Source organism: Lethenteron reissneri, chromosome 29 (genome assembly GCF_015708825.2).
Source record: "Lethenteron reissneri isolate LAM-NWPU_2019-01 chromosome 29, ASM1570882v1, whole genome shotgun sequence".
NCBI classification, from domain to species: domain Eukaryota; kingdom Metazoa; phylum Chordata; class Hyperoartia; order Petromyzontiformes; family Petromyzontidae; genus Lethenteron; species Lethenteron reissneri.
Genome location: NC_083807.1, coordinates 5,562,805 through 5,576,673, shown reverse-complemented (window position 1 = coordinate 5,576,673; position 13,869 = coordinate 5,562,805). Strand labels below are relative to the sequence as shown.

At 53.0% G+C, this 13,869-nt stretch overlaps 1 protein-coding gene across 1 annotated transcript in view; it reads right to left on the bottom strand.

The window, feature by feature from the left end:
• Positions 1-13,869, bottom strand: part of LOC133349196 (fibrocystin-L-like) — a 146,956-nt gene that overhangs the window by 77,914 nt on the left and 55,173 nt on the right. Inside the window, 10 exon segments of the mRNA XM_061562476.1 lie at positions 592-840; positions 1,558-1,792; positions 1,794-2,555; positions 2,857-3,095; positions 3,904-4,076; positions 5,516-5,696; positions 7,652-7,756; positions 9,170-9,312; positions 9,925-10,117; positions 12,773-12,905. Coding sequence (XP_061418460.1) covers positions 592-840; positions 1,558-1,792; positions 1,794-2,555; positions 2,857-3,095; positions 3,904-4,076; positions 5,516-5,696; positions 7,652-7,756; positions 9,170-9,312; positions 9,925-10,117; positions 12,773-12,905 — 2,413 coding nt within the window.

Genomic DNA, 13,869 nt, shown 5'->3' with positions numbered 1-13,869 from the left:
TATACAATTTAACTAATTGGCACGTTTTGTTGACGTGATTAACCTTACTAATCAGCTGTGGTGAGTGGTGGCAGGTTTAACAACACATTTATTTTTACGTGATCTCACCCAAAAAACTTCTACTACAGCTGAGTGGTGTTTGCACCTGACAATTGGAGTATTGCTAGTTAAGTTCCTGGGTGGGGGTTGACCAACCCATCATCACTCCAGTATTGATAAATTAGGTACCACTTTGTTTGAAGTCAACAGTTGTTCTGAGATATGGAAAGACTGGTCTCTCCCATAGACATTTGTAAATGTCACCACTGGATTATAGGTGGCAACTCCCCGTGTAACTTGAGCAGAGAGACACTTGGGACTTGTTCAGAGGAGAGGGTTACGGTAGCTCGGGTGTAACGTGACAGAGACGAGACGAATCATTTCAGCAGAGCAAAAGTCATAAAGGTGGCAGGAGACCATTCTGTAACAAATCAGAATTCGTGTCTGCCGTCATTATTAATATTGCTACAGCGACGAAATAACAACGCGGGCCCCCGCATATTTGGCGGCGCAAGGAACACGCGCGGTGTGCCTCTTGGCGGCCTGGCGTACCTTCTCTTGGCGACACATCCGTCAGGAACTGCCGATAGTGGAAGGTGGCGCTGCCGCTCGCCGCGCCGTTGGGCGAGTGCTGCAGGGAGACGCCGTAGGTCCCGCCGGGGTGCTCGCCCGCTCGGCACGTCACCCGGGACGGGGCGGCGGTCTCCACCGCGCAGGCCGCGCTGCCGATTAGCACGGTTACGGTCCCCGCGTCCGAGCCGAACCCAGCGCCGGCGATGGTCACCAGCGTGCCGGCCGTTCCTTGTTGAGAAAAATGCAGTCAAGCTCCGAGCCATGATCCACGCCAGCATTGCCAACATCGGCGATTGGAGGGAGCCAACGCCGTGTGTGATCGGCCACCGTTGAGTAAAGTTGGCTGAATAACCTAGCATCCCCTTGTCATCGAGTCCGTCACACGGTGTACAAGGCCAAATGCCTGTAACTGTCCGGGAGTGGCAAAGAGCATTCATCTTCTACACCGACTACTGCTGCTGCAAGGTCGGCATCATTACGGAGTATTATCATAGTAAACAAGTGGGTGCTGGTACAGGTACAGGCCGTTTGTCAATCCATTGCTGGACGAGGGCCTCCCCATGCCGTGTGGGCCCTGGGGGTTATTCGACCATACTTCACAACCTAAAGGAAGTACGGTGGAATCTGTGCTTCCTTTAATAAAACCAAATGGTCCCTATCACTGTCCTGCATTCTCTCTCGAAAGAGCACATTGCAATCGTACTTGATGACTCTGCTTAAAAACAACTACTGAGTGCTTACAAACAATTATTTACCACCTCATGAGAATAATTAGCATCTCACGACTGCTTAACAATATCCTTAGGACAGATTCACCCCTGTCATAGGAATGTGTAATTTCCACCAAAGGCTTAGGGCTGTAAATGGGAGATGGGCATCAACGCCTCGATGCTCATTTGAGCAGGAAACAACTCTGACAACGACGGGCCAGCGTGACGAACACACCGGTGTCTGGGGCGATGGACGTGATGACAGGCGTGTTGGCAGCCGAGTAGTTGAACTTCAGCACGGGGAAGGCAACTCCCGCAGCCCGCACCACCACACTGGCCAGGCCGGCCGCCCGTGCTGGCGTGCGGCACGTGACGCGCTCGGGGGTTGACGTCAGAATCTCACAAGGGGCGCCGCCTATGGACACTGTGGTGTTCCCCGGAGCGAACCCGTTCCCCGCGAGGTTCAGCGCTGGTGCCCCCGTTCAAGCTGCCCGACGCGGGAGACAGGGCGGCCGCAGGCAAGCTGGCGACTGTCACCGCGCTCCGGGCCCTGCCGCGGCCCAGCACCTGCACGTCCACGGGGTGGGAGCCGGCCCGCACGGAGCCCGCCTGGCACACGATCTGCGTGTCCGTGACGTTCACGGGAACGCAGTCGTCGCTGCCGCCGCCGATAAAGACGCGGATGGCGCTCGGGTCGGCGCCGAAGCGACTTCCGTCGAGAGTCAGGAGCGTGCGCGCAGCCGTCACCTCCACGGGAGACACGGCGCTCAGCGTGGGGGTGGCCTCGGCCGAGTAGCTGAAGTTGCATCTTCCTCTGCAGGTGGCCGGCCACCCGCGCACCGTCAGGTCGACCTCGACCGCGAGCTCCACGAACGAGGGTGCCGTGTCGCACTCCACGCGGGTGTAGTTGACGGACACCACCGCGCAGGGCCGGCCACCCACCAGCACCCGTGCGTCGCCCGGCGTCGCGCCGAAGCCGGAGCCCTCGAGGGTGAGGCGCGTGCGGCCCGCCAGCGAGCCGGCGCCGGGACTCACGGAGAGCAGCAGGGGCAGCAGCGCGAAGCGGCGGCTCATCTCGGTGCGCGTCTTGACGACGGCGCTGCCCAGGTTGTTTACGACGAGGGAGAGCGGCAGGGCGGTCCCCACCTCCATGGTGTCGCGAGGGTTCACTCGACACAGGATTTCATTGTCGGAGCTCTTGTCCACCTCGCACGGGAACCCGCCCACCGTGACCTGTGTGGCAGAAAGTAACGCCGGCGGCTCACGCTCATGCGCTTAGAAATTCCCGCACTGGAGTCAATTCAGTGAATCATCCCTCCAGGGCTGGCAAAAAATTTGTACCACTTGAGGATTAGTCAAAATTGGTTATGAAATGGAGAGACTGGCCCCTCTGCCATGGGAACGAGTATTTTCCAGCGCTGGCTTATGGCCACCACCGGAGGAGAAGAACGAGATTAGGGAGCTCGCTCACGATACGGATACGCTTGGCCTCGACTTTATCATCGACGCATCTCGATGTGAGGGAGCAGATTACCTCATTGGCGCAGGGCACAGCTGCAAATCCGGTGCCCATGATGCGGAGCTGCGTGTCGATGGTCCCCGACTGGGGGGAGATGTCGGTGACGGTCGGGGAAAAGCACTCATCGTAGCTGAAGGAGAACCCGGCGAGGGACGAGTCGGGCTCAAGGGAATTGGTGCCGCAGTCACCGCCGGCCTTGCTCGTGACGGCGCAGGGGGACGGCGCCTCTCTCCGGGACACACGGGAGGCCGACGCTGAGGACAAAATGGACGCCCGCACGCATGCACGAGGACGAGCAAGCCGACAACTTTTCACAGCAGCACGGTGATTCCGACGCATCTACCCAAACATAAATACGCTCGCAGATGACAAGCGTGTCGTTGAACTATCATTTGTAATACGCAGCCATGCCGAAGTCTGCTCACCTCCACCATGAGGCTGGAGCTCTGCAATCCCACTATCCCATGATCCCGCAATCTCAAGCGTGGATTCTAGATTTGAAGCTTTCGTGACTGCAAGGATTCATATTCTTAGGTTTTTTCAGCAAAATCACTAAGGTAAAAAAAATTAATTTAAATTAATAAAAGTAAAATAAAAATAAAAAGCACGATGTTTCGTTTTAAGTTTGGAGTTTTAACTCCATTCCATACAACCGGTGAGACAACCCCAGTGGCGCCATTGGTCCAACTCAGCACAGGTCGTGCAACACAACTAAGACAGCGTGTAGTCCTCATGCGGTGACACAGTTTGACTGTCATGCTGCAGAGGGCACGTGCCTGACTTGTCTCGGTCACGTCCCTGCGTCATCACCGGCCACGCAGGGGGTGACCGGATTCATTGAGGACCGTCTCCTTAGACACTACTTAGTCCTGGCTCAAGTGAGCTAGCCCACAGCCACAGTTAGCTTCCCCCCCCCCCCCACCCGGCTCTAAGCCACTGTCCCAGCCACACTCCGGATCTCCACGAGCTGAGCCGGAGCCAAACTGCGAGCGAGAGAACGTGGCCCCCCCCAAACTGCGAGCGACGACGAGCCGGGCCACGTGGGGCCGAGCGGGCGCTGACCTGGCTGGCTCTGGGCTGGGATCCCGGCCAGCGAGAGGACCAGCGCCCCGGTGCGGGCAGGCGCCCGCCGCACGCTCACCGCCCCGCGCAGCTCCAGCTGCTTGGAGTTCACGGCGCCGCTCGTGTAGAAGTAGCGGCCCTCGCGCGAGAACGTGTACGCGAAGGAGCCTGCGTGCCGGCAATGCACACACACACACGCGCTTAGGCAAAGATCCCCCATATAGGCTTAATAGGCTGTTGGGGCAAGTGCTGTTCGAGAGCACCTATGAAGGCCAGCATGGCACACGTGGGGTTGGGTGGCCAATACCACGCCCAGCCACCTTTGTCTCCCCAGTTGTAATGTTTATACACCACACCAGGTACTCATTTGAGGTTGAGTCGACCTCGGGGAGGCGCAGGACCGATTCAGATAATCGTCAATGGTGTTGGCCATGAGCGGGAATCGAATTCGGGCCATTGAGTTCATAGCGTAGCGCGCAAACTGCACACACACACACGCACACACACACGCACACACCCTCACGCCACTCCATCCACCACCACTACCACATCCAGAACAAAACCTCAACACCATAACGCTCTCCGACTGCTCATGTAACAAAGCGATAAGCTGTGTTGAGAAAAAACGGGTGCATGTTATTGATTCTTGATTCAGAGATTTTACAAAAATATCGACACGTGGTACAGTGATGGAAATTGCATCACTTATTGAAATACGCTTAGTCGTGAGTAAGCTGTCTTTTAAATTTATTATATTCCTGTAAAAAATACTTTGTGTAATGTGTCCCCCTTTTGATTCGTACAACGACTCGGCATCGAGCGTTCCACCCCACTCAATGAACGCAATGATGTAAAATCAGCCAACATGTCAAGCTACGTATTCAAATGACATGCAGCCGAGAAACTACCGTTACATCCACAATCACAGCTGATCACCGATTCCCAGTCATCAGCACGAAAAAAAAATTCTGATTCAGCGCACTTCTATGTTAGAATCTTAGAGCATATACATTGCATCTTATCTCAACTATTTCAAAGGGCACACCCAGTGGCAGCTGCATCCGTGGGCACAAGGCGACTGAAAACGTGCATTTAGTCTGCCAGTAGGGGGTGATGCGTGCTGTGTGTAAACCCAATAATAGTAATTCATGCCCAACAAGTGTCGGTCTAGATCTGCCCATGAGGAACAGTGCATCAGGTGACTGGAAACTCTGGGCCATCTAAGAGATGTATTATAAAAAAAAATCCTAGAGCGTTGCAATAGAGGACCCAGCATTATTTGATTTGATATTTTCTTGCACTACGGATGTGCATTACTCATTGAGGCATGCCTTTTACACATATTCATCATTCTGACTGTGTGAAATCTACAAAGTATGTGCTTGACGTGTGTGCATTCAGACTCAGAGTGCAATATTAAATCAATTTTTATTTCAAATGGAAAAAAATCTAACTCGTGCACACGGTGCGGACGATATCTTCGCCGAATGTTTTGGGCGGCGGCCACGCGAACAGCAGGGAAGCGCCATCGTCAAAGTTTCCGCCGGGACGATATTTTAAGGCGGCATCACAATGGCAGGAAAGCGGGAGGGAGCGGCGAATTACCCGCCAAGGGACTGCCGCGACGGGGCTCGCGAAGGTCCCATCGGGCTGCGAGGCCGAGGCGTTGGCCACGCTGTAGACGCGGTAGCCGGTGATCTGCAGGAACGGCGGCGAGGACCAGCGCCACACCACCGTGTCCCCCACGAACACGTCCAGCACCGGGGCGCTCCACTCGTAGCCCTCGCCCAGGCCTGGGGCCCACATGGCAACAGCACACGGCATGGGTGCGCACTCACAGTCCACTCCACTGAGACAGCCGTGCACAGCTGAGTGAGATATGCACATCTTCTTGGTTCTTTCGGTAAAGTCACGTAGAATGGAAATAATAAAATAATATTAATAAAACATAATAAAATAATTCTCACGACGTTTCGGCCACAACGCAAGCAGCCGTCCTCAGGTGGAGAACAGGTCTGTCTTCTATTATTTCCATTCTACGTGACTTTCCCGAAAGAACCAAGAAGATGAATCCCTGCAGTCACGAAAGCTTTAAATCGAAAGAGATATGCACAGTTCAGTGAGATATGAACAGCTCAGTGAGCAGCAGAGGGATTCCGCTGCCCACTTCGATCGCTCGCCGGCAACGTTGCACACATTTGCCACGAGGCTGCTCATGCAGCCGTCCACTTGCTCACCAACCTCGATGAGACAACACGGTCCCTGCTGATCGACTCCCCCACCCATCGTAGAAAAGAATAAGATGGCGACGCAGCCCCGTTAGCATCATTGCTGCTCATCCCCTTGCATGGACCACTGGCTCAAGGCTGAAAACACATGAGCACCACCTCAATGCTCATTTGAGCAGGAATCCGCTCTGATTCATCGACTATGCTCGGCTTCCATGTCACCCAGTTGGAATTTGTGTTGGTGGTGGTGGTGGCAATGGGGCATCTCTCTTCTCAGTGTACTGGGAAAGGTCCTGGCAAGTATCATTCAACATCACCTTGTTAGATATGCTGAGGAGTGGCTTGTGGAGCCCCAATGTGATTTCAGACCAGGGCGGTCCTGCATGGATGCCATATTCTCTGTCTGCTACAGCAGAAGTGTATGGAGTTCAAGCAAGACCTACATCTCTGCTTTATTTACCTGGTCAAGGTCTATGATACCATCAACAGGCCAGGGGTGTGAGCATTTCTTCATATTTTCAGAGTCCCTGACTCTCTGATAACAATCATTAAAGACCTTCACGATGGTGGGCAGCCACGGGTAAAGCTACGTGGCCAATAGTATAGTCAGAGCCATTCCCTGTTCACCTTGGGGTGTGGGCAGGGATGTTCTCTGGCTCCCACATTATTTAAATCATCTTTGAGCACGTAGTTTGAGAAGCTTTCCATGGCTGTACCGGAGAAATTTCCATGTGGTACAGATACAATGGGAGGCTGATCGATGTCCGGGTGCGGTCGAGGGATGGCTCCCTATTGGTCAACCGTGTTTTGTATGCTGATGATCTGGTGATTGCTGCTCACTCAGAGGAGGAGTTGGAGGCGATGCTGCTGAACCCGGAGTGTGCCACCAAGAGGTGGGGTCTTATCATCATCAATCCCACCGAAACGAAGCACCTGCCTGGGTATTTTGTGCCATCAAACACTCCACCCCCTCAGATCCCCATTGGTGATGGAGCAGGTGTGGAGAGCGTTTCCCATACCTGGGCAGTATGCTTATGACCAGCTCCGGTTTGACAGCAGAGGTCTCACTCCAAATAAATCGGGCGGCATTATCTTTTCATTGGCTGCGTAATTCTGTGTGGAAGCTACCCGGTCTGTCGCTCCGCACGAAGCTTAGGGTCTTCTCGGTGGTGGTGATGGTGTGGGTGGTGGCGGTGGTGGTGATGGTGTGGGTGGTGGCGGTGGTGGTGGTGGGGATGGTGGTGGTGGTGGTGATGGTGTGGGTGGTGATGGTGTGGGTGGTGATGGTGATGGTGTGGGTGGTGGTGGTGATGGTGTGGGTGGTGGCGGTGGTGGTGGTGATGGTGTGGGTGGTGATGGTGTGGGTGGTGATGGTGATGGTGTGGGTGGTGGTGGTGGTGATGGTGTGGGTGGTGGTGCTACGCACTGCGGTGGATGCCCCGGTTGGTGACGGTGTGGGTGGTGGCAGTGGTGGTGGTGGTGAAGGTGGTGGTGATGGTGTGGGTGGTGGTGCTACGCACTGCGGTGGATGCCCCGGTTGGTGACGGTGTGGGTGGTGGTGGTGCCCAGGGAGAGGCACTCGAGTCGACTCCATGACGAGCTGAGCACCACGCACGGCACGCCACCTGGCAGAGCCGCGCACGGAGGGGAACACCACCGAGTGGTTAGTATCGGTGTCCTAGTCTGCATCTGTCTTAGAATCACCTACAGCATAATAAACATCACACCACTGCGGTGAACTCTCAGGTAAAAACGCTGCACGCTGTTCATGAATGCCATTTGTGATTAACATCGACGAAAAAACATGAACCAATCACCACCGCAAATGTAAAATAAAAGCACGTTTTGGAGTAACATGAACTAATTTAAAAACTAACCTAAATTTCGATTTAAAGCTTTCGTGACTGCAGGGATTCATCTTCTTGGTTCTTTCGGTAAAGTCACGTAGAAGGGAAGTAATAAAATAATAAAAATAAAACAATAAAATTAAATAATTCTCACAAATTATTTTATTTTATTTTGTGTTATTTTTATTATTTTATTACTTCCCTTTTACGTGACTTTACCGAAAGAACCAAGAAGATAAAAACTAACCTATTTTCATTTTACCAAGTAAGCCCCACTGAGATAATACCTGGCCACAAATGATAGTCCAGTGAAGTGGCTCATCACGTGGAAATGGACAGCAGCCAAATACTCTAAACGCATGTTGATTTTTAATGTGAAGGAAAGAACCGGAGGTCCCAGAGAAAAATCCACGCGACCATGGGGAGAGAGACACGCAAACTCCCAATATACAGCAGGCGTCGGGATCGAACCCACAACCTCCTGTATAGCAGACGACTAAGTTAACATCTCACCACCGTGGCACCATGGACAACAGCACAGAGTGTTTGACAGCACTGCATTGTGTTGAACTTTATTGTAATATTACTGCAAATAAAAGGTCATTTAATAAAGCCCAGAAACCCTTTTGGGGCAATTCTCAATTGGAATTATACATCGTAGCCATCATCCCCCGACTGCAAACACTTGGCAGAACCCTCCTGAGAAAAAGTCATGAGACCTAGTCAGGCTCTCCTGAGTAAACCAGTGGAATAGCGATAAACAATAATAATAATAACATTAACTCACGTGATAATTAAAACATTGCTTTCCCAAGTGTAATTATAGAAGCGACATTTTTATACTCTTGGAAAATCGGTGCATTGTCACCAACATGTGGCTCAAGAGACAGGTTTCTGGCCACTCATCTTTATCATTTGAACCTTTGTCGCCCAAAAAAAGAATCCAGATTGTATTTGATTTGATGTTTCTACCTATGTGACTTTACCGAAAGAACCAAAATGTTTATATTTGAGTGTTTAGCCAATTCTGATCTCCGCACATTTGCATCTGGGAAGAAGCACGTTTGAAGTTTATTTAGTTTAACCAGGTGAGAACCCGAGAGAGAGAGGGAGTCTTGTGCGCGCGGTCAGCTGTCCGTGTGTTTGCAGCACCGCCGGCGAGAAGCAGGAGGCGCGCTTGCCGCGTGTTACCGATGGTCACGTTGTTGCTTGTCGCGTTGGAGCTGAAGCCGTCGCCCGTGACGGTCACGCGCGTGCCGCCGTAGAGTGAGCCGCCCCGCGGCTGCACGTCCGCGACCCTCAGCACAAACTCCACGGTGGAATTCACGCCAGGGCTGAGGGGGACAATGCCCAACCCCGTCGTCAAACGTTCAGCCCCGTCTCCGAACATTCGGCTCCGTCACCAAACGTTCGGCGCCGTCATCAAAACTTTTTTTTTTTACTATTTATTTTTTACCAGGTTATGCCCATTAAGCTATGTCGCACTTTTTTGCAGAAGCGACCTGGCCGCAAATGATAGCTCAACGAAGTGGATTATCACGTGGAAATTTACAGTAGCCAAATAATTGAAGCGCGTGGTGATGTCGATTCTAAATGTGGAGGGAAGAACCGGAGGAGCCTGAGAAAAAAAACCACGCGACCACGGGAAGAACTTGCAAACTCCAAATATACAGGCGTCAGGCTCGGAAATGAAACCACGACCTCCTGCACACATGGCGAGGGAGATAACATCTCGCCATTGCATCACAATGGGATTTTAAATGGAATGGGTTTTCTCTGGGCACTCCAATTTCCTCCCAAGCAAAAAGCACTCCTCACTAGACAATTGGGCAAACATCTCAACGCAGGGCCCTCCTGTAAAACGCACCCTCAGACTTGCTGAGGATTCCCTTGGAGAGATAAGTGCATGACGCGATCACATCCACGCGTGGCAAGCCACCCCTCACCTGAAGGGCACGTATCCCCAGGCTCCAAGCGACACGTGGATGGGGTACACGGCAGGGGGCAGGCTGGGCAGGAGGCAGTCGATGGCGGTCTCTGTCCAGCGCTGCACCGGACACGCGGCCTCCCCCACGGTCACCGTGCCGCCGCGGTTACCGGCGCCCAGCCCGACTCCGCTCAGGTGCAGCAGAGATCCTCCTGGGTAGCGCCGTACGGTGGCACGCACACACCCTCCCGTCGCGTTCCACTCGCACACGGACCGTCACGGCGCTGCGACACGCAGCAAACTCGCCTCACGGTCTGGAGAGCGCAGGTTCGACTCTATCTCACGGCGGTTGAAACGATGAGGGTGGCGAGTTTCTCAAACCCACCCCACTACCTCTGTCCACCCGGCAGAATGCATAGGTTCAACCGCAGTTGAGTCTATCGGCAGGTCACGTGCGGTGGCGTGAAGTGTGGGTATGCCCTCCTCTTCCAACACATCTGATTATAACGCGGAGACCAACTACCGTCTCGATCTCTCTTTAGTGGAGGCACCCACGCATACGCGCCACACACACTCGACATGCACACGGTCCACGCGCACCACAAGCGCACACGCTCCACACACACCTAGCACAGCACCAATCCCTGCAATAATGCTCACACACAGACAGATGCACTACCATAGCCATACGATACATTGCAATGTACCGTAACAAACTATTTGTCACTTGTACAAGCGTTTAACGGCTTGCCAATTTGTTATTGTTTCAGCTCACTCACCGTTAAATTAAAATGCAATCCTTAAAAGCGCCTGAAGCAATGAGAAATTAGCTAAATATCCTCCCCATAGCGGTTAGTTAACTAAATATGTAATTTTTTTCCGCCAATATTATAATTGCGTACATCGGTTGTGAGGATCGTTCTTCAACTAACCGGTGAGCTGAATCAATAACACTTGTGTCGCACTGTTAAACACGCTTATACACGCGACAATTTAATCTGATCGACTGTGCCGAGTGGTGGGGGCTCTCTCAAGTTTTGGCCAGATCATTACGCGGCCCAACCCGAAATCAACTGTGAATCGCTATTGTCAGCTGTGAGAACCTCCGTGTGCCGGCAAACTAGGGCAACGTTGTGCCAAAATGCAGGCAAGCGGTCTCGGCTACGCCCTCAGATAAGAGGCTTTTCAGACCTCTACTCACTGATGTCCCGCGACCTACACCGATGTGACCGGAGATCGGCAACAGTTCCGAAAATATTGCGACATCGCAGGAGGTTTTTGGTGAATATATTTTTTAGTTTCTTGACATTTCCACTGTGTGTGTGGAGAGGGGGGGGGCGAATGGGGGGGGGGGGGGTAAAGGGGTTACACACACGGCGGATACAGCTGCTCAACCCAGGCTGTAAGTGCTCTGATACTTCCATTGCCTTTTTGCTGTTCGCCTTTTGCCGTTCTCGGGTCTAAGACTGGTGGTGAGACAAGGCCCTAGAGAAGGCTGTCTCTAGTGTAGGCCAATCAGTTTCAAAGACAACGCATCTCTTTATCAGAGCGCGTGTGTTTGCATGCTTGCCACAAGACGCCTCTAGAGGGTATTTGGCCTACTCTTCCACGCTGACCAGACGTGCTACGCACACACTTGTCAGTAAACTACGGGATGGAGGCCTCTCAACGCTGGCTCAGCCATGGAAGTTAAGCGCAAAGTCAGCGCACAGGAGCGATGTGGATATCACTTGCCACTCACGATACCCACGGCCGAGAATCGAATTCGGTTCACCGATTTCGGCGCTCAGTGCGCCAACCACTGCACCGCCACTCCCCCCATACTCCAGGTATAAATCTCGTAATAAATGATAACGGTTACTTTGAAGTGAAATCAGAAAAGGAAAACGAGTGCCACGCATGGCCGTACCAATCAGATGACCAAACACTCCTCCTGACAGGCGAGTTCAACCTCGCGGGGTTATTGACAGGCCTGCAGCATCGCCCGCATCGCAAACGCATCGCACGCACGCTCCAGGTAATGCTGGAACAACCTGACGTGGTCTCTGCTCCGGTATTGCACCACGATCCTCACGCACAACAGTGCCCAAGAGTCGACAGTCAACCCGTACGCAACGCCGCGGCCTGGCGCTGTGCGGCAAGGTGTTGCGCCGATTTCATGGACAGATTAACGACACGCAAATCGGTGCCAGCACGGTGCCTACAACAGCACTCATAAGCCTAATCCATACAGCCAGCTCTTAGGGATTCAAACGCGTGACGAATTGTCATGCTCAGCCGATTCGCTATGGATCAACAAGAAACGAAGATGCAACAAATGTACACATTGCGCATCTGTGACATGGATCACTACCTGACCTGCCAGGTATGCAGCTTGATTCAGCGAGATTCCACCTGGCGCTATTAGAGAGAGGCTCTGCCCCCCCTCCTCCCCATTAGATCTGTGTGTGTGTTACATCACCCCAATCAGTTCACCCTTAACACCTGGATCTATCTCAGGACCTGCCAGTGAGTGTTTGATGCTACACGTGGCCTCAAGGTGCACCTAGCCTGACACAAACGCTGTGGTGATGTCACCGCCACTCAGTGGTGAACGGTGGCAGCTGCTGCTGTTGTTATTGTACATGCATGTGTGCACGTGTGCACGTGCATCCGTACAAACCGCGTGTCACCGGCCCTTCCGCTGTACACATGCCCTCTGCTCCGAGCATTCTTCTCCGCGCGTGCGGTCTGAAGCCATCTGCTCTGCGCTCACCTGTCACGTGTCCCGCGTTTTACGACGACGCACACGTTCTAACCTGTACATTCCACCTGCATAGATGCGCATGTGTGCAGCGCATGTGTGTACGTGTGTGCGAGTGTCGTACCGGCCACACCGCTGACGGAAGGTGAAACGGCCGTGATGGCGGTGCCGCTTTCCCCCACGTAGGTGAACGTTCCTGTCCACACGGTCTCCACTCCGCCGCTCCGTACCATCACGTTCACCTCGCCGGGCGAGCCCTGGGAGGGGGGGGAGGTCATAAGTACGTACATATGTCGAACTTCTTTTGCACCTTACACAGCCAACCGTGCTAATCGTAGGTGCGGGGGAAGGACAACAAACTAACACAAAAAGCAGTTCAAAAGAAATTAAGTTTTTAATCTCGATGATTTGAAGCGCATCACTCCAGTAGCGTCCGAATATCGGAAGGAAGAGCGTTCCAGATGGCCATAGGAGCCCATCTGAAAGCGCGCGATTGCAGTGACCGTTTTTGTTCGATGGCCAGCCAAAAGCCGCTGCTCCTGCGAGCGGAGAGTGCGGGCTGTGTGGTGTTCGCGCTGTGCTAGATGGCGCGAACACCACGCGCAGGCGTGTGAGCGGGGAGGCGCGCGTGCGTGCGTGTGGTGTTCGCGCCGCGGAGGCTGCCGCAGGGCACTGTGAGCGTCTGCTTTGTGTAGCCGTCGGGAACGTTCTGCCTTTCTGAGTCCAGTGCAGAACTGGCCAACGGTTGGTGACTAAATACATTTAGACCTTTTAGCTCAAACGTTGAGCTCTCATTGTTTGCAATTTAGTACAGATGCTTTATTCCCTTAAAGAAATGCAAACGTAAAAAAAACATGTTTTGTACCATGAACACATGTACATCGCATAAAACTTGATTGTCAAGATGCTTGTAGTTTAATAACCAGTGTCACTGCTGGATTTAAGCTGAGTTCTTTCAAGCCACTGGGCAGTGCCCCATGCGATAACGTCTGCAGGGGCATGGTGGGTGAGCATAATTGGTCGTGATAGTGCTGGTGATGATGGCGGTGTGATAAGTGTTGGTGGTGCAATTGGTGGTGGTGCAGATGCTTGTGTTGGTGATGCTGGTGATGGTGGTGCTTGGGAAGTGGTTAGCACGTTAACCGAGTTCGATTTTCGCTCATGGCCAACACCAACTACGATTATTTGAATCAGTTCTGGGCCTCCCCTAGCTCGACTCAG